Here is a 20,578-nt window from a genome sequence, read left to right as displayed (position 1 = left end):
AATGTTAAGATTATATATAGATATGTCCAAAATCCATAATTTGTTCTCTTTTGCTTTCAGGAGTACTGAAATCACCAAAATTCTTGATCAGAAACATTATGTTGAAGAGCTCAACAGACACTTAAGGTAAAACACCAAAAGCCTTCAGACTTTGTGTGAATATTTAAAATTTGATCTCAAATATTTGTAAACATGGTTTTTTTTGCATTAATATTAGTAACCAATGTAAGCATCTATAGTTTAATGCGCTAATTTGATCTGTGATTATCTTTTGTATTGATATTTAATTAAATATTTATTTTTCAAGTGGTACAGTTTCTGACCTGCAAACAAAACTAGATTCATTGGAAAAGATTAATGCAAAACTAATGGAAGAGGTAAATAATGCTGATAGACTTTCCACGTATTATCTTGAAATTTCATTTGAGAATAGCTTTGTCTTGAAAATGATCTGTCCTTGTACTTTATATTTTGCAGCTTACAGCAGCAAATGACCGAATTCAGTCACTTCAGGAGGAACAGGATCAATTAAAACAAGAAAATTCATCAATCCTCGAAAGCAATGAACGTAGAGTAGCAGTTGAGTTATGAGTACTAATTTAGTATTCTGAACTGACTTCTGCTAATCTTTATCAGCTCTAGAGGGTTATATGTGATTTTTTTTAAAGGTTGCTTGTAAAATGAGTACAGGCAACTCCCACATTACATCCATTTGGGTGACGGAAATTTCACCTTACAAATGTCGCAAAGTAACTACCCAAACATTTGAGATATGGAATATTATTTACTCTCGTGAATTTTTGTGTGGGTGCTGGTAGTAAATAAATAAACACAGAATGCAATCATTCAATAAAATTATTGTTGGGGTACCATGATTGGTCTAGGCAGCACCTGATGATTGCCATCTTGTGAAAGTGCTAAAAAACTGGAGATTGGATGCTGTGTGAGAGCAGGGTTGGGCTCAGTAATGAGAGAGGTGACAACCACTAATTTCCCCAAAATCTTTTTCACTTATGCCACACATTCAAAGAGTGTTTGGAATTAGAATCATATTATAAGATGCCACTCAGAAAGAGAGAGGGGAAAATAAATCTAAAAATATGTTTGCAGTCAGGATTAGTTTAAGTGAGTTGGCCTCAATCTTGAATCTCCCTTGGTTGAATAGTCTATTTCACAAGAATGATTATTTATATATGGATTATACAAATGTCATCTACTGCTGGAAAATTATCAACATGGTGAAAAATTTGCTTTATCTGCCCAAAACTTGTTGGCCTTCCAGGGAATGTTTCAAGTGAATGCTGCTCAGCAGTACATTCCAATGTGTTGGGGTATGTGTAAAGGGAAGCACCGAAGCTCAGTGCAACCACCACAAACACTCTGAGGAAATGCAACTGTATGGGTTAAACCTCCACTGGAAACTGAAGGCTTGGGTCATTTGTAATAACCCCTCGAATGTCTCATGGATGTGGTATTTAAGGAGGAAACATGAGTGGCATTAAAGCATTGTAAGAGAAGTATCGAATGGACTACACAATGAGTGTAGAGAGACATGTACCAATTTGTGTTTATTATATATCTTGTGAAGAAATATTTTTTAATCAAAGCATGAGGTCGCGGATAAACAAATACCCTTTGTGAACAGTTCTTTACTACCCCTATTCTAGCACCTCTTACTATCTAATACTGGTCTTGCAGAAGTATGTGATACTTTATTATTGGCAGGCTTTTCAAAGGATAGTGGATGGCAGAGAGAGATTGCATTTTCATTTTTTAAAAGCAGTCAAGTTGTTACTGTAATTTGATATTATTTAGTGAAACTGTCATGAAATTATAGTCACTTTCACTGATATTTAACAGGTGAATAGACAAGATTCTGAAGTAGAGCTGGAAACCTATAGACAGACTCGCCAAGGTCTAGATGAAATGTATAATGAAGTCTGGAAGCAACTGAAAGAAGAGAAACAGCTTCGAATGGTAAAGCCTGCATATCCTTAACATTTATCTTGAACTGGCAAATAGCTAGTGTAAGAATTTTGATATTAAGCTTATTTTTAAATGTTAAATTGATTTTAATTTTGCTTTTAGAACTGGCTTGAAAAGGTAGTTTCTAAAAATGTATTTAGCACTGAATATTTTTTACATGAATATGAGCGTCCTTTGTTTTGTATTTAGTACAGAAATTCCCATCAACAAAGGAAAAGTAATGTCAGAATGCAGGTTTGAAAGCTGTTTGCATATTTTGGTTCTATCTTGGTGATCTGAAGAGGTTTGTTATTTCAGGAACTGGAGAAAGAATTGGAATTACAAGTGAGCTTGAAGCAAGAAATGGAAATGGCCATGAGGTTGCTAGAGAAGGACACTCTTGAGAAGCAGGACACGCTGGTTGCTGTGCGACAACAATTGGAAGAAGTGAAGGCCATCAATTTGCAGATGTTTCACAAAGCTAAGGTAAGACATGAAAGGTGATTGGGTTTGGATTGACAATGCATAATAAGCAAGTAACCTAAGAGTGCATAGGGTAGAATCCTGTGGGATATGATCGATTATCTTTCTACGTGTTTCTGATATTTAGAACATGTCAGGATAAAACGGTAAGAATACCGTTCCTGCATATGCTGGAGCTGTGAACTCTTCCTGCTGCTTATTAAAAGCTATTTTAAATTAACGGCCCCTTGTTATTGATGTGACTCAAATGAAAAAAGGCTTTCCCTATTGTACCAGTCAGATCCCAGTTTTCTCATTTGATGTTGGGAGAATACTAAATTACGGTACTCCTGGAATGAAAACATGGACTAATGTTTGAGCATCAGAAATGAGCAAGGATTGGGCAGGAGAGCATTAGGTATGGGGAATAATTGGTAGATTATTGGCAGTGAACATGGCATAAAGAGGGATCTCAGTGCTCTCGTGTGTGTTTTGTAAAATGCTTTTATATGTTTGGGGACCGTTTCAAAATCTTGAGAATTTTGGCTGATCATAAAGCAATAGGTTATAGGCCACCGGGTCCAGGGGATTTGTTTGTCATTAGTTCATCAAGGGCTTTTTGTCAAGTGAGGAAATTTAATTTGTTTCTCTCCTCTTCCCTTCTACCTGTTCAAAGTCTCTGTCATTTCTTTTTATTTCATCATTGACAGCCAGTCTCATTCTCGTAAGGAACCAATGCTTACCGACGCAGTTCATTTTAAAAAAGTACTTTTGGAAGCTCTTGCTATTACAGTACTTGCAATAGTATTTTTATTGGATATTTCTGGTTCATCTTAGTGCATTTTGCTCTGATAACATTTCAAAGGATAGCAATTCAATTAATAAATATATCCATTAGTCTGATCAAATCCCTGATTTAAATCAGCAGCCATAATCCCAAATTAATTGACAGGATTTCTACTTCCTGATTGGAGGTGGTGGTGCTTAACGTCATCGTTTTGAGAACTGACATCAACCAATTTGGTGAACTAAGAAATCAAAATATCAAATCCAACAATACACAAATACCAAACTGCTTTATTCTTTCTCCTCAACTGACCAAAGTGTATTAAAAACTTTGAAATGTTTTGATGAGGGAATGGGTAGAAAATTGCATTACAAAATATTAGTGCACCATTCAGAGTGGACCCGTTGGGTCCAAACCTCTCCTGCATTGGTGCAGCCTCCCCTCCCCCATCCCCTTTACCCCTTCCCCCATCCCTCTCCTATCCCTCGCCACTCCCCCTTCTCGGCCCACCCGTGGACCCGTTGCCAGGCGGGGAGTGCCCCCGTGGCTGTGGGCGGGCAAGGGGGGACAGGGAAAAGGCACTGACCTCGGCCCCGCCTCTCCTGCAGCTCGGCTGCAATCTGCAGCGGGGAACGGTGGCGACGGCATGGTACCGTTGCTGGGCGGGAAGTGTCCCGGGGCCGTGGATGGGCGAGAGTGGACAGGGAGAAGGCACTGACCTCGGGCCCATTTCTCCTGCGTGCCAGGCGCAGAGCCGAAGCATCTCCAGCTGCGCGGTGCGATCGGCGAGCGACGGCCATCTTGTGGACCGCAGCCTCTGCCATGCGCTGCACCACGGGCGGAAGGTCGGCGTGGGGCACGCCGGGACGGGCGGCGGTCCTTCCGCTGGTCCTCCCGGGGAGTGGGGGCATTATTAAAGTTTATTAGGTAAATTGTTTATAAAAAGTAACAAAAGTAGGTTTATTTAGACCACAGGGGAATGATGAGTAGGGTAGGCCTAAAATTGTTATGCTGTCGTGTACCATTTTGGCTGTGTAGAGGGCATGATACACACATAAACATATACACACAAACAAACCGAAAGTTTTAGTAATATATATATAATAGATAGATAGATAGATAGATAGATAGATAGATAGATAGATAGATAGATAGATAGATAGATAGATAGATAGATAGATAGATAGATAGATAGATAGATAGATAGAAAGAACATGTGATAATTTGTTCTTTTTCATAAATTGTGCAGAACTCTGATGGGACAATGCAGCAGAAGACTGAGGTGATAAACTCTATTGAACATAAAACAAACCAGATGATTGTTGCCACAAAGCAAATGGAGGAAAGGTACAGTAAGTATGGAACATTTTGTATTAACTAGAAATTTATTTGCATTAATATTGGAGTACTTATACTTGGAAAGGTTCCTGTGATATTCTATGTTTGTCTATGCAGAATTATTTGATTTGTTGATTTGTTTTCCATCACAGGTTCCTGTGATATTTCTATGTTTGTCTATGCAGAACTATCTGACTTGTTGATTTGTTTTCAATGGAGAGAAGTTGGTCAAAGCAGTTAATAATAGATTTGGTAATAGGGTGCTTGATTTCCTGATAGAAATTTCCAGGCAAATTGTAGAATGTTTGGAAATAAAATGTTGATAAATGGAAAGTCCCGGTGTACCTGACGCTTTTGCTTAAAGTAGTTAAACAATAAGAAACAAAAGTGCAATTCCTTTATTAACAGGTAGATAACAATTTGGGGTCCGACTGTTTGATGCACTATTGTAATTTTTGCAATAGAGATTAAACATTGATATATTTTTGATAGCTATCTCTGTAAATCTATTTTTACCTCGTGGTTCTATAGAATAGCTTTATTCTTTCTATCCACCCCTTCCCTTGCATTTTCAGTGTTTGTCCGACTATCCGCTGAGTTCTTAATTGTCGTCTTGTGAAAGATTCGTACAGTGGTATTGGGTAATATCTTGAAGGAAAGAATGCTGCATACTCATCCTCATAGCTGTGTTAAAGCAGTATCAGTGGGTGACTAGTTATAAGAGGTTGAAGTTGATAATGCTGAAGGAGCTATCGACTATTTTGCCGTACCGAAAGTGGTAAGCAGTTAAGTTAGTTGGTGGGAAATCAAAACAGCATTATTGCTTTGAACAGGAGCTAAATGTTGCATTTCTAGCTAATTATTACTAAATTATTTCTAATTTGGTGCAAGAAGAATTTAATTTTTTTAAAGCTTCTAACCTATGTACTTTTTGGTATTGCTTTTGTTAAATCTTAGATTGCAGCAGTCTGAAAGAGCCAGAAAGTTGGCAGAAGAAAGAAATGGAAAGATTAGACAGGAATTTGTCAATAAGATTGAGAGCCTCCAACAGCAGCTAGGTGAACTGGACAAACAACGGTAAGGATTAAGAATAGTTGATTTTTCTCTTTAACAAAAAGGAAACTGCACTAACAACTAAAACATAACCTTGGTAATGATAACAAATGGAGTTCCTGAGATGGAAGTATGAAATTTGAGGTGACTTCGGAGTTTTGAATGCATAATAGATGCAACAAATGAATGAGTGGGCACTGTATCCCCATGTGCTTAATAATGTTATCAAGAAAACCATCTCAATACTAAGTCATAAGAAGGGGATATGAAAGAGAACTACGCAAATTGAATTTGTTTCCTCACAGGAAGTGTTTGGCATTACAAAGCTTTTATGCACTTTGACCAACCCCGCACTTGTCTGAAACATAATATATCCCAATGATCAATTACACTGATGGCTCAGTTGGCTAATTAGTGTCTTATTTGCTGTTTGTCCTCTGTGTAATATAAAACTGCCTAATGATTTGCAATAGTCTTGTTTTGCTAATGTTTTTCCAGTCATTCAATGAAGGAAGGTCTGAAAGGCACAGTGCTCATTTGGGATGTACAGATCCAATTGTGCAGCTGAATTGACTAATAGTTATTTGATTGTACAAGCTCTAAAAAGTTATGCACTGGGCAAGAAGCAAGCATGTTCATCGGAGTGAAATCTGAACAATACTTATCACTTTTTAAAGTCTTTGGGCTGACACCAGAGAGGGAGGGAGGAAAAGGGAGTCCTTCTACTTTGCATTGGTCTAATGCATAGGTTTCCTGTGCCAACGAAAAAAAAATCCTTTTTGGGTGTCCAGTGGAAGAATAATACAAAAGCATTACGTTCATAAATAAGAGAAAATTCCTTTATAGACTTAAAACATTAGTTCTTTCTTGCTCTCCGTATGCTGCTGAATCATTTTTTCCATTATTTCCATGATTTAATTTCCTTTAATGATAGGTTAAAACAAATTCCAGCTGCGTTTATAGGAAAGCAAGCTGGGTTAAAAGACCTTTTATGTATAGCCAAAATAAAACATAAAACACTTAAAGTGTGGTAGCACTGATGAGAGTTAATATTTGGACGAATGATCTTTCATCAGAACTGAGAAGTAATAGTAAGAAATGAAGTTTTAACTTCCAGAGAAAGGGGAGCAATGGAGATGACTGGTTCTCAACAGTCCTCCTGATGGAGAGTTCTAAAGATTCACCCCACTCAGGTAAAGTAAATTATCATTGGAGTTCAAATAGCTGGCCGTTTAACTCGTGGCTAGTGCTAGACTCAACTAGGTAAACCTTTGCCCTTACTCTCCACTGTCAAGGTAAATAAGGATGTTGTCTGTTTCAATGAGATCACCGCTTGTTCCTCTAAACTCGTAAACCTGAGTACAGGCCCAGTCTGATTCATCTATTTTTGTATTACAACTGACCCCATCCCCCTGTCCAAAATCATTCTGGCTTTCTTCAGTGCACTCACTATATGGAAAGAAACATGTTCTTACTTGGAGAGACCAGGACTGTACATAATATTTCACCACCAGGGGGCGCCACACGATGGCTGCCTCACCAATGGTCTGTCTTTGTCTTTTTCATTCTTTGTGTTTTTAGTTTGTTGTAAAATGAATGTTTTAGCTTATCTTTAGTTTTTGTTTTTGTGGGGGAAACTTTTTTAATCTCTTTCCTCGACGGAGATGCAACTTTTTCTGTGTCGTATCGCCGTCCGCACTGCGGCCTAACACATGGAGTTGGCAGCCTCTTGTTTGGGACTTTAGCGCTCCAAAACCGCGCATTGTAGGAGCCATTTACGCTTAAATTAGTTACTGTTATTATATTATGGCCATGTTTAATATTTCTAGTTTCTATCTGTCTGTACTTTGGAAGGTGGGATGGAGGCTAGCGAAGCCATAGAGATTGGTGGTCAGTTTAGTCTAGGAAGATGGAGAGAAAACAGTTTTTTACCACACGGTAACAACCACACGTTCACGACTGTTGTTTGAAGAGGAATCTGTTGATAAGAACGATAAGTTATGAATTATTCTTTTGATTTGTGCTGCTTTAATAAAGACCAATTAATCAAGAAACAGCATTTGGAAGATTTGTTTTTGCTATCTTAGAATGCAGTGTGTGCGTATGCTATATCTTCACCACATCCCTGCGCAATAATGGCTATCGAAGTTGGACTTTGAGAAGGTATAGAAACTGCCATTACATTTAAGTAAAAAACTGGTCTACGAGTGGATAAGTAAAATCCGATTTTACAGTGGAACAAGAAGAAGCTGAATCTCTGCCAGAGATTAGAGCTTAAATCCTGGAACAAAGAATCTGCCGGTCACAGGCAAATTGACACGGTCTACACCTGGATCATTGGAAGATTGAAGACTTCATTGAGTGGGTACCGTGAGTAGACGACTATTTGGTCGTATTTGTAAGCTTAGAAGTTCAAGTTTAAAAGCCCGTGGGAACATTCTGCAGAAGTACTGAGAGCAGTAAGAAGCTTGTTTATGCTACTTGAAGATGAGCAGCCAGTGCTGAGTATATGACCTTGAAAATAACAATGTTGTGAACTTCTACAAGATAAGGTGTACTCAGCTAGCGATTGTTTATAATAGATACTGGCAAGAAGACCTTCATAACCTTGAAAGTAATGATGTGTTTTTGAAGAAAAACCAGTTCTGTTTTGAATTCTTCGGATGTTTATAGAACATTGCTGTAAGCACCAATTCATCATGGATTATCCAGCAGGTAAGTATGATGAAGAACCGCCACAGGAGGGCGATGCGGAGCCAGAATCAAGAAGATATGAGAAGAGAAATGTCAAGCTCACTGAGAAGGGAGAAGCAGCCTACCTGGAAAGATGCCAGAAGGATAGAGGCAAGTTGTGGAAACAGGTCATCAAGTCAATTGAATACCAGAAGGAACTAATGGAATCAGATGAGAATGTGAGGAAAGTACAATATAATCTAGATCAATTACTCAACCTTTGCCATGAGGTTGGAGAAAAACAAAACTCAATACTGAGTTTACAACTGCCTGGGGAGCAACGTGAAAGGCACACGCGATGGTTCCAAGAAAAGGTGGAATTTTATGATGGTTTCACGGCAGACGCGGAGAATGTGTTGACTTGTAATATGTGCAAACAAGATCATTCTGAATTACTTCGCACTGAACAGAAGAATATGGAGGAGAAGCTGGAGCAAATAGAACAAAAGGAGAAGCCAGCCACGAGTGATGTTGTTACCTCACCTCAGATAAATGCGCATATTGGGGCCGGGGTAGAAACCTGTATTTTCTCCATCTTACCAGTACAGGTAAGGAGCAGCAAGAGGAATACAGTGTTGCAAACATGCGCATTTTTGGATCATGGAAGTTCGGCTACCTTTTGCACGGAAAGCTTGTTGAGAAGGCTGGACATTACAGGAGAAAAGATTAAGCTTCTCTTGTGTACATTACTGAAGAGAGATGCTGCGATAGTCATCATATCACAAGTATGGAAATATCTAGTCTCGAGGAAGACAATTTTATACAAATGTTTACACATGAGACTATGCCTGTTTCTCATCCAAATATACCTAAGCAAGAAGACATGAAACAATGGTCTTACTTGAAGGATGTCAAGATACCTAAAATAAATTCTGGTATCAACCTACTTATCGGAACGAATGCTTTGAAGGCATTGGAACCCAAGGAGTTTGTCAGCAGTCAAGGGGATGGACCATTTGCTGTGAGACCCTACTTGGATGGGTTATCTATGGCTCCTTGAGAAGGAACAACAAAAGCAGGAAAAGGAATAACTACCCTGCTGCTGCTGTCAATCTAATATCTACTGTAAATCTAGAGGAATTGTTGATCAAGCAATACAATCACGACTTCAATGAAAGAACCAGCAAGGAATCAGAAGAAATGCCCAGAGAAGAGGTAAAGTTCTTGAGTATTATGAATCACTCAGTAAAGATGATAGAAGGATACTATTGTCTAGACTTACCTTTCAAACAAGAAAGTGTTAGTCTGCCGAATAACTGTTGCATTGCAGAGCAACGCATTCAGAATCTGAAACGCAGGTTTGGCAAGAATACGAAATTTCATGATGAATATACATTTTTTCTCACAGAGCTTATTGATAATGGTTATGCTGAAAGGGTACCAGAAGACCAGCTGAATCAAAGTGATGGAGAACTTTGGTACATTCCTCCACGGGGTGTATCACTCGAAGAAAGGAACTTTAAGAGTGGTCTTCGACTGTGCAGCGGTTTTTAAGGGTAAATCACAACTGTCAACTGCTGCAGAGCCCACACATAACCAACTTACTCATCGGAGTTCTCATCAGATTCAGAGAAGAGCCGGTTGCGTTGATGGCGGATATCAAGGCAATGTTTCATCAGGTCAAGGTATCGGAAAAGCATGTCGACTATCTGCGATTTCTGTGGTGGCTAGATGGTGATGCACAACAAGATCTCATTGAATATCGGATGAAGGTACATCTCTTTGGTGCAGTGTCATCACCAAGTTGTGCAAACCTTGCATTGAGGAAGACTGCCAAGGACAATAAAGCTCACGTTCCAGAAGACGTGACAAACACAGTAAAGAACAATTTCTATGTGGATGATTGTTTAAAATCCATGTCTACACAACAGGAAGCAATCCAAATGGTAAAACATCTGACTTCCCTCTGCAATAAGGGAGGATTCATGCTATCGAAAAGGATCAGCAACAGCCGTGCTATATTGGAAACCATTCCACTAGATTACAGAGCCAAGGAGACCCGGTAGGTGGATTTGGACAAAGACAATCTGCCTATGGAGACAGCACTGGGATTGCACTGGTGCGTTGAAACAGATGTGTTCAAGTTCAGAATCTCGATTCAGGTGCGATCGTGTACAAGACGGGGCTTCCTATCTGTGATTGGTTCTGATTACGACCCTTTGGGATTTCTTGCACCATTTACACTACCAGCCAAGTTAATTTTGCAGGATCTCTGTAAGATCTTGTCTCAGTGATGGACAGAGTGGTTAGCAGATCTCGACAAGATCTTGGAGTTCAGAGTAGACTGGTGTATGAAGCCTACAAACTTTGGTCAAATCAAATAGGCACAGCTGCATCACTTTTCTGACGCAAGTGAAAGTGGTTATGGTACTGTTTCATATCTAAGACTGGAAAATTGCAACACGTTGCATTCTTAATGAGAAAGGCCAGAGTGGCACCATTGAAGCAAATGACGATTCCCAGAATGGAGCTTACAGCCGCAGTCTTAGCTGTCAGAATTGACATAATGCTGCAAAAAGAACTGCAGCTTAAGCTGGAGGAATCCACCTTCTGGACTGATAGCACGACAGCGCTTAAGTACATCAAAAAAGAAAACAAACACTTTCAAACATTTGTAGCAAACAGGATCTCTTTTGTAAGGGATGTTACTAATGTATCACAGTGAAAATATGTTAATACCAAGGAAAATCCTGCGGATGAAGCCTCTAGAGGATTAACAGCAGACCGCTTCTTAAGCGGTAAGAGATGGATCAATGGACCAGAGTTTCCCTGTAAGCCAGACATAGAATGGCCAAAGCTTAACCTGGAATCTGAAATCTCTGCTAATGATCCGGAGATCAAGCAAGACATCTCAGTGAACGCCATTATCAAGGATCCATTGGATTCAACAAACTATTTAATTACCCATTTCCCATTTCTCATCATGGAAGAAGTTGAAGACTGTGGTAGCTTGGTTTCTTAAAATAAGGACAATGTTCTTACTGTTGGCTCGAGAAAGAAAGGAGATTGCTTAAGCTATATTTGAAAAAGATCCTGGCAAACCAAAGGAAAAGGTTGACAAAGAAATGCAAGTCTTTAAAGCATCATAACGAGGACAGTGTTTATGTCCTGATGATCAAATATTTGTTCTAACATGTGATACTAAAATAGTCCATAATGTTCATATAACCAATAATATGTATATAGATAAACATAGAAAATAGGTGCAGGAGGAGGCCATTCGGCCCTTTGAGCCAGCACCGCCATTCATTGTGATCATGGCTGATCATCCATAATCAATAATCCGTGCCTGCCTTCTCCCCATATCCCTTGATTCCACGAGAGCTCTATCTAACTCTCTCTTAAATCCATCCAGTAATTTGGCTTCCACTGCCCTCTGTGACAGAGAATTCCACAAATTCACAACACAACAATATGTGTAGTATATTGTTACATTTGAAGACCTAGTTTATAAATTAATGTAACTCAAGTACTTAAAAAAAAAAAAAAAAAAGCTCTGGTCTTTTCCTTGTAAGAAGTCTGTTCATTTACGATGATTGAATATTTTGGCTTGGGATCAAATTTTACATAACTTTCTAAATTGATGTTATCTTGGATTATTGTGTGTCAGGAGAAAGCAAGGCAAGCATCCTCAATGCATTCAACCTTCAGCACCATATAGACAATAGACAATAGGTGCAGGAGTAGGCCATTCAGCCCTTCGAGCCAGCACCGCCATTCAATGCGATCATGGCTGATCACTCTCAATCAGTACCCCGTTCCTGCCTTCTCCCCATACCCCCTCACTCCGCTATCCTTAAGAGCTCTATCCAGCTCTCTCTTGAAAGCATCCAACGAACTGGCCTCCACTGCCTTCTGAGGCAGAGAATTCCACACCTTCACCACTCTCTGACTGAAAAAGTTCTTGCTTATCTCCGTTCTAAATGGCCTACCCCTTATTCTTAAACTGTGGCCCCTTGTTCTGGAATCCCCCAACATTGGGAACATGTTTCCTGCCTCTAATGTGTCCAATCCCCTAATTATCTTATATGTTTCAATAAGATCCCCCCTCATCCTTTTAAATTCCAATGTATACAAGCCTACATATGGAGCATCACATTTGATTTCAAGCATTGTTTCTGAGGACATGCCTCAATGAATATCAATGTTTCTATTGATAAATCACGTGTTTACGTTTGGTATCCGATTGGCTGTTTTCTGATTAATGTGAAGTTATAAATTGTTGACTATCAACAGCTTGTCCTTCTAAAAATTGCAAGCGAGCCAAATTTGCTTAACAAACTTGCGTATTTTGTTTTTAAAACAAGATCTATTTTGGATTCTGAACTTAAAGCTGAGAAGGAACAGAGGCAAAGTCTTCAGCTGCAACTGCAACAAGAGAGAGATGCAACATCCCAATTAAAAACTCAACTCCATCAAAGATCAGGGCTAGAAAAGGTAACTGTTCAATTTCCTGTTTTAAGATGACAATTAATAATTGTTTTGGAAAATACAGTTTATAGTAAAAATCAAAACTGCAAAAACATTGAAGAATAAAAAACTGGGTCATGCATCTCTGAAATGTGTCTTTCGGAGCATCAAACCCCCATGTGCAGTAATACTTTGCCTAATTATTTGCGCTTAATTGGAGGGAAGTGGAACGTTTATTCGTTGTTTGATTGAATTGTTTTAGCTAATTAAGTTCTAATTCAGCAATTGTACATCTGGATCTTAAGTTGAAACATAGAAAATAGGTACAGGGGTAGGCCATTCGGCCCATCGAGCCAGCACCGTCATTCAATATGATCATGGCTGAACGTCCAAAATCAGTATAATAATAATAATGTATTACATTTATATAGCGCTTTTCATACACTCAAAGACGCTTTACAGGGATTTAAAGAACATAGGGAAGTGAATAGATAGATAAATAAGTAAACGAACAGAGAAAGGAGACGGAAGGTGAGGTGACCTTCAGTGGTTGAAGGCAGTACTGAACAGGTGAGACTTCAGTGATGTTTTGAATGTGGTGAGTGAGGAGGAGTCTCTGACGGTTTGGGGTAGTGAGTTCCATAGGGTGGGAGCAGCGATGGAGAAAGCCCTGTCCCCCCAGGATCTGAGTTTGATCTGGAGGGGGGGGGGATAGGAGATTGGCAGCAGCAGAGCGGAGTATAGTACCCCGTTTCGGCTTTTTCCCCATATCTCTTGATTCCATTAGCCATAAGAGCTAAATCTAACTCGCTCATGAAAACATCCAGTGAATTGGCCTCCATTGCCTTCTGTGGCAGAGAATTCCACAGATTCACAACACTCTGGGTGAAAAAGTTTATCATCATCTCAGTCCTAAATGGCCAACCCCTTATTCTTAAACTATGACCCCTGGTTCTGGACTCCCCCAACATCGAGAACATTTTTCCTGCATCTACCCTGTCCAATCCGCTAAGAATTTTAAATGTTTCTATAAGATATGGTATACATATTTAATGGTATATGGTATACATATTTAATACACACACACACTCTCACCAATGTCCTGCATAACTGAAGGATGACTAATTTTAACTTGGAACATAGAACAGTACAGCACAGGAATGGCCCCTTCAGCCCACAATGTTTGTGCCAAACATGATGCCCAGTTAAACTAATCTCATTTACCTCTACGTGATCCATATTCCTCTATTCCCTGCACTTCCATGTTTCTATCTAAAAGACTCTTAAATGCCACTATCGTTATTGCCTCAACCACTACCCCTGGCAGTGCGGGCCCCACCACTCTCTGCGAAGTTTTCTAATTACAAAGATAAATGAGGTGCAAGTTAGCCAATCCTTTTTCTCCAGAGATGCTGCCTGACCCGCTGAGTTAATGCAGCACTTTGTGTCTATTTTCGGTATAAACTGGCATCTGCAATTCTACATGTAAATGAGGTGCATTTGTACAAGTAGAATTGTACCCACTATTGAATTTGTAACAGGAAATGCAAAGATTACATGATGAAAAAAAAGAACTACAAAAGATCTGTGAAGAACAAGAACAGGCCTTGCATGAAATGGGAATTCATCTCAGTCAGTAAGTCATTATTCTTGTTTTCAATGTTAATCTATATATATCTATCTATATATACTAAAACTCCTGTTTGTTTGTTCCTGAACTACAGCCAAAACAGTACACAATAGCACAACAATTTTAGGCCCACCTTACTCACCGTCATCCCTTTGGTGCTAATGGAAGAAGTTTAATTGAAATTGGTGTTATATTTTTAAAGTTATTCACATTTTAAAGTTTAAATCTATCTCCTAGGGAAGGAAGGAGGGGGGGAAGGGAGGGAGGGAGGGAGGGAAGGAGGGGGGGGAGGGAGGGAGGGATATGAGGGGGATGGAGTAGGGGGGGAAGGAGTAGGGGGAGAGGGAGGGGGGGAAGGGGAGTGGGGGGGGGGGGGAGAGGGTGCTGCACCAATGCAGGAGAGGTTTGGGCCCAATGGGTCCACTTGGTCTAGTATATTACTAAAATTGTCCTGGCGACTGTTAATGAAAAGTTTTATTTAAATTGGTCTTATATTTTTTAAGTTAAAGAGATTTTAAAGTTTAAAAATCACCTTTCAATCTGACTTCTTAAAGGTACTCAGCGTGGGACGTCACAATGGGGCATGTACGACTTTAATTGCGCTTCCCGCCCCACTCCCCCAAACAAGATGGCCGCTGGCCGGAAGGCCGCCCGGGGTCAGTGGCTCCCCCTCCCCTTTCCCCCCAGTGGGGGTGGGGGGGGTTGGGTGAGTGGGGGTGGGGCGAGGAGGCAGTGGGGAAGGGGGGAGTTGGGGAGGGGGGAGTAGGGGTGGGGGGTAGGGGGGGATAGAGTTGGTCAGTGAGGGGAAGGGGGGATAAGGGGGATTGAGTGGGGGGGGGGTGAGGGTGCGGGTGCTAGACCAATACAGGAGAGCCTTTGGGTCCTCGGCTCGCTCTGGCTGCAGCGCTGCCGCCACGGGGCCCAGATCAGTGACACCCTCTCCCCTTCCCTGTCCCCCCTCTACGAGGAATGGGCCCAACGTATATTTAGTATATTACTAAATCTCTCATATTGCCTATATTGCCCACCCTTATCCTCTCACCCCCCTCCCTCATCCACTCAATCCCCCCCAAACCTCTCCTGCATTGGTCTAGCACCATCCCCCCTTATCTCCCCCCCCCCCTCCTCCCACTCACGGGTCGCTGGGGCTGAGCAGCAGCGGAGACTACACATCCCGGCAGGCAGCGCACAAGATGGCGGAGCGGGAGGAGACGGAGAGCGGCCGCGGGAGGAGACAGAGGCAGTCGGATGAAGTGGGCGCTGGAGGAGACGGAGGGGAACGATGACGCCGGTTAAAGTGGGCACTGGAAGAAAAGAGGGGAACGGAACCCCTCATTGGCCGCCACTCCTGTCACTCTGCGGGACACTTGGGCAGGTCCCATTGTGACGTTAAACGCAGGTGACGGCCAGGGGGGATAGAAAAGTGATTTTGAAAGTTTAAAAAGTGAAGCCTTTAAAATATAACAATCATTTGTACCCCAGGACCATGGTAAGGTGGGCCTAAAATTGTCACGCTATCGTGTATCGTTTTGGCTGTATTTCCAGAACAAATACATCCACATACCCACAAGATGAGAGTTTTAGAGAGATAGATAGATAAATACATAATCAATGTTATTCACTTCACCTGTCGGTGGTCATAATGTTATGGCTCATCGGAGTATACTATTGCTGGACGGGAGTAGGTAGAAGATGGATTGACCTGGGTGGGACAAGTCTTTATGTTGGCTGTTTTTCCGAGGAGTGCGATGGTAGATGGAGTCAATGGTTGAAAGTTCGGTCTCTGTGATGGACTGAGCCACATCTGCAACTTCTTGCAACCTTGGGCAGCTATTCCCAAACCATGCAGTATGCTTTCTATGGAGCATCAGAGGAAGTTTACAAGAGTCATCGGAGACATGCCGCATTTCCTCCGTCTGCTTGGGAAGGCGCATGTGCGCTATCTTGGCTATCGTATCAATGTGATTGGGCCACAACAGATCATTAACAAAATTAACACAAAGGAATTGAAGCTTTTTTTTGTGGGAAAGATTATTGTCCTGCCACCATGTCACGAATTTCTCCATGTCCTTCCTGTACTCAGTCTTATCGTTGTTCGTGATCTGGCCCACCACAGTGGTGCCATCTGTAAAATTTTGGATAGTCAGAGCAGAATTTGGCTATAGATGTGAATTTATAGGGAGTATAGGAGGGGACAGAACACATCCTAGCGGGGCATTAGCATTGAATTATTGTGGAGGTTTTTATGTTGATAAGCAGATTCAGAAATCTGACAAGAATGGTCATATGTTTTCCCCAGATCAAAATTGAAAATGGAGGACATTAAGGAGGTCAATAAAGCATTAAAGGTACTCTATTTGATATTGTCTTCAATTCCATTTCATTAGGTGTTTTAGAGTAACATGGTGAAAAAATGGTTAGCTGAATCAAATTTATTTTTATCATGTAGCATTTTATTCACAAGTAGCTTTTTAATATTTGTGGAGGTGATTCAAGATTTGCTACTTAAAATCTTCATCCTCTTAGTAACTTATCATTAATAAAATTAACATTTTAAGAATATAGCTTTATTCCAAATAAATTGATAATCACTTGGTTCTTTTTTAATTATGCTGGGAAAAACTGGTTTATTGACAGGGAAATGCCTGGCTTAAAGATGATGAAGCAACATCCTGCAAACAATGTGAAAAGGAATTCTCAATATCCAGAAGAAAGGTATTAATTACTGAAGTAGACATTGAAACTTCAACTCAACTAATTCTTAAGGAGCAAATTTAATAATGTTTGTTGCATATCAGTCTCATCTTTTCAGTCCTACATACATACCTGTTTACGTGCTTTATTCTTGCATTGATAAACTTTGTCTTTGTGCACTGTCTGCAGCATCTATCTCCTTGGTGTCAAACTCTGCCCCCTATCTTCCTTTCCTCTGACGTTTTCCTAAATGTTTTCAGTGCTGCTTACAGGTTATTAAACCTAGTGTCCACATGTGTGTGATAATTCTTTAGGTATCTGATATGACCCATCCAACAAAATATTTTACATGTGGATGAAGAGTGTAGGAAAAGTATATTTTTTTCCAGACTACATACTACTTAAAGTGAAGAAACCATGTCTGATCTGCTTATACTGCTATGCAACTTGATAACAGGACTGTTACTCGTACTTCGACTCAGATACAATTTGCCAGTGTTAAGCTTGAGTGGAAGGAAGGAATATGGCGGGATAGGAGGTTCCCACCAGTATAATCAATCCAGAAAATATCTGGTGAATTTTGTTTTAATCTTGATAGATTTTAATGGCAATTGCACCTAGAAGATACTTTGCCATTTGAGACATTATTTTTGGAAAGAATGAAACAAAATAACAAATTCTTACAAAAATGGTGTTTGAATATTAATATGTATTATGCTGATTTGAGGAAGACAGCAAAGTTAGTACTTCTGATATTCTATAATGACCTCTAGCAAAGGTATGGTGGAAAATGCTGTTCTTTTTCTGTTCCGAAGGCCCAAGAAATCAAGGTTTTGGTATTTGTTAAAAATATGTTATATTAAAATTTAAATGGAAATGTTTTTAAAAATATTTACTTTTGTTAGATTGACTTTGAACAAATATAAAATTCGGATCCATGGTTAGAATGGTTTGTGTTAATTAACAATCTTAGGTTTCCTTTGGTCTCCCCTGGTCTCCCCAAAATCTCTTTATGTTTGAACTTGGAGCAATAATATGGAATTTCATGAGAAATGGCTTGACTGAATCATGTCTTGTTTCGCCAAAGAATAACATTTTTGCAGTTCGTGGCACTATAAACTTTTTTCCTCCTTACTTTTCTTCCAGTCAATTGAGATAACTGCATTCTTCCCTTTAGAAAAAATCTTCACATTAACAAAATGTTAATTGCTTTAGGGTGGGCTTCACTTGAAATGTAAACATTTGCCAAGGAAAAAGTACAAATCATTTCGGAATGGAAACTAAAGCTGTTTCCCATATTAATTGTATCATTCATACCATGTTGGTTGGGATGAAGTTATTTGGTGTAACACTTTCACTCCACTCCTTGTCCTTTTCCTAAATTTAGTTGAACATCAGTTGGCTGAGCATAAATTTCTTCCACTAATGGAAAGACTAAAGCCAGTAATGCTCTCCACTGTAAATCTCATTGCCTGGCATTTGCTCAAACTACATAACCTTGTCATGTAATCCCAAAACGTGGTGCAGTCTGTTATGGTTCAGTGCTAAGGAGGTTGTGCTGTTGTTCAATAACCTGATTGTTGATGGTTCTCAGACTCCTATACCACTTTCCTGATGTAAGGAGTGGGGCTAGGGTGTTGTGGGTTTTTGATATTTGCTTTCTTGAGGCATTATTTCTCATAATCTCTTAAATGGTAAAGAACTAGTGCCTATGCCAGAATAAGCAATGTTCAATACTTTCTGCAGCCACCTAAATGTTTGAGGCCATGATACAACTAAGCAGTATTCTCTCCACATAACTTGAGCGTTTGATATAGTATTTGGTGACATGCTGCAGGTTATGGACATGCATTGCAGTCTCACTCATTCCTTAGATTGTATTTGTGGATCTATGTTAGAATACTAGTTTTCTTGGAACCAAATTTAAATCCTGGCTGATTGATTCTTGTGGAATATGACAGCATGGATGCTCAACCACCTTCATTAATGGCTGTGCCAACTTGTTGGAACTCTTTTACATGTCCCTGTTCTTGCCTATCTTTGTTCCTTTACAACAATTTTATCCTTTGGGTTATCTGTAAACTTGCAAGTCAAATTTTGTTAAATTCATCTTTTTAAACTACTTGTATCTTTTTACCACCACCAACCCAACAATAGAGCAAACCATTCTTTACACCCTTTTTTAATTATTGTATGGTCGTGCTAAAATAAATTATGTTTAAGGCCGTTTTGTTTGCACTTGGGCAAGCGCTACCATTGAAGGTTACTGTGATTTGACCAAATGGACTTGAGCACAGCAGATCCACAATGTCCTCGTGCATTGATGAACTCAATGTGTCATTTTTTATTGACTACATTCAGCTGAACACTGGCCAAGAGGATTTTGGCTGTAACAGCTCTTGACTTGGTTTTAATGTAACCTGGCACTGTTTGCTGAATGGTTAGTAACAAGGGTAAATATCTAAAATAACAATTCAAATGGGATTTTTGTTTCTAATCATCTTCCTTGCCACTTCCTAGCATCACTGTAGAAACTGTGGTGACATCTTCTGCAACAACTGTTCCAGTAACGAATTGGCACTTCCTTCTTACCCCAAGCCTGTGCGGGTCTGTGACAGTTGCCATACACTACTACTACAACGATGTTCTTCAAATGCTTCCTGAAGAGAAGACAGCATAATCGTACCAGCTATTGGTGCTTGCTCATTTTAGCTCTACTGCATCAGTAAATGTTAACTTCAATGCCAATATCTTTTCTGAAGGCTAAAGTTAAATTTCCATCTATCCAAAGGGGGTTACATTAAATGGATTGACCATGTTCTAAAATATGGATTAGTAATATTAACTTTGTTTTAAGTCACTTCCACATATGCTGTCAATAAGATATTTAATTTGAAAATTAAATCAGTATCCTGATCTGGCTGTGTTCCCTTTTCTTTACTCCTGTAAAGTGCCCAGTGTAATGATTGTAACAATGTTAAATGGTTTTTACAGGTCTGCAGCGTGTTTGTATTTCAAAGCTATTTTTATGGCTCTGTGCCTTTGGTCAATAACTGCATTACCTGTAATGCTGTGACAAATAAGCCAATCCTGTTGAAACTGATGCTCTATCCACAGCAACAAGACAGGCAATAACATCATTATCTAGTATATGGTTGTAAAGCCAGATCCAGGACAAGTTGATGAGCTGTGTTAAATTTGGAATATGACTATTTGAATGTTCATGTCTGCTGTATGAACTAGCCTGATTATCTTGCAGAACCATTAAATTTCCAAGAATTATAAACCATACACAATGACAGCACAGGCTGCTTTTTATCTTGGGCTTAATTGTAACTTGATGAACTGACTTGAACTGATGTTCTACAAGTATACTGAGCTTTATTGGGCACTGTTGATATAAATCTTAAATGCTGTGGTTCAAGTCTACTTGCAGTAAATAACACAAGTACATCACTTCAGACAACTTACCAAAACACAATCTGGCAAGCTGATGTACAGAAATC

At 39.7% G+C, this 20,578-nt stretch overlaps 1 protein-coding gene across 3 annotated transcripts in view; it reads left to right on the top strand.

Annotated features, from left to right (window-relative positions):
- rufy1 (RUN and FYVE domain containing 1) overlaps positions 1-20,344 on the top strand; it is a 36,198-nt gene extending 15,854 nt beyond the window's left edge. Inside the window, exons 7-18 of one of the 3 annotated variants that reach the window (XM_078411494.1) lie at positions 61-126; positions 308-377; positions 478-579; positions 1,861-1,977; positions 2,284-2,451; positions 4,464-4,561; positions 5,510-5,629; positions 12,646-12,775; positions 14,290-14,384; positions 16,678-16,726; positions 17,016-17,093; positions 19,593-20,344. In XM_078411494.1, the coding sequence (XP_078267620.1) occupies positions 61-126; positions 308-377; positions 478-579; positions 1,861-1,977; positions 2,284-2,451; positions 4,464-4,561; positions 5,510-5,629; positions 12,646-12,775; positions 14,290-14,384; positions 16,678-16,726; positions 17,016-17,093; positions 19,593-19,736 (1,237 nt within the window). In that variant the 3' untranslated portion in view covers positions 19,737-20,344. Of the gene's footprint in view, positions 1-60; positions 127-307; positions 378-477; positions 580-1,860; positions 1,978-2,283; positions 2,452-4,463; positions 4,571-5,509; positions 5,630-12,645; positions 12,776-14,289; positions 14,385-16,677; positions 16,727-17,015; positions 17,094-19,592 lie in introns of those variants that run through there. The other 2 variants (XM_078411493.1, XM_078411495.1) reach the window with 2 other exon arrangements.
- Positions 20,345-20,578: the final 234 nt, after the last annotated feature.

Source organism: Rhinoraja longicauda, chromosome 14, assembly GCF_053455715.1.
Source record: "Rhinoraja longicauda isolate Sanriku21f chromosome 14, sRhiLon1.1, whole genome shotgun sequence".
In the NCBI taxonomy this organism is placed as follows: Eukaryota; Metazoa; Chordata; class Chondrichthyes; order Rajiformes; family Arhynchobatidae; genus Rhinoraja; species Rhinoraja longicauda.
Note: the sequence above shows the minus strand (reverse complement) of the source record. Positions and strands in the feature narration are given on the sequence as shown.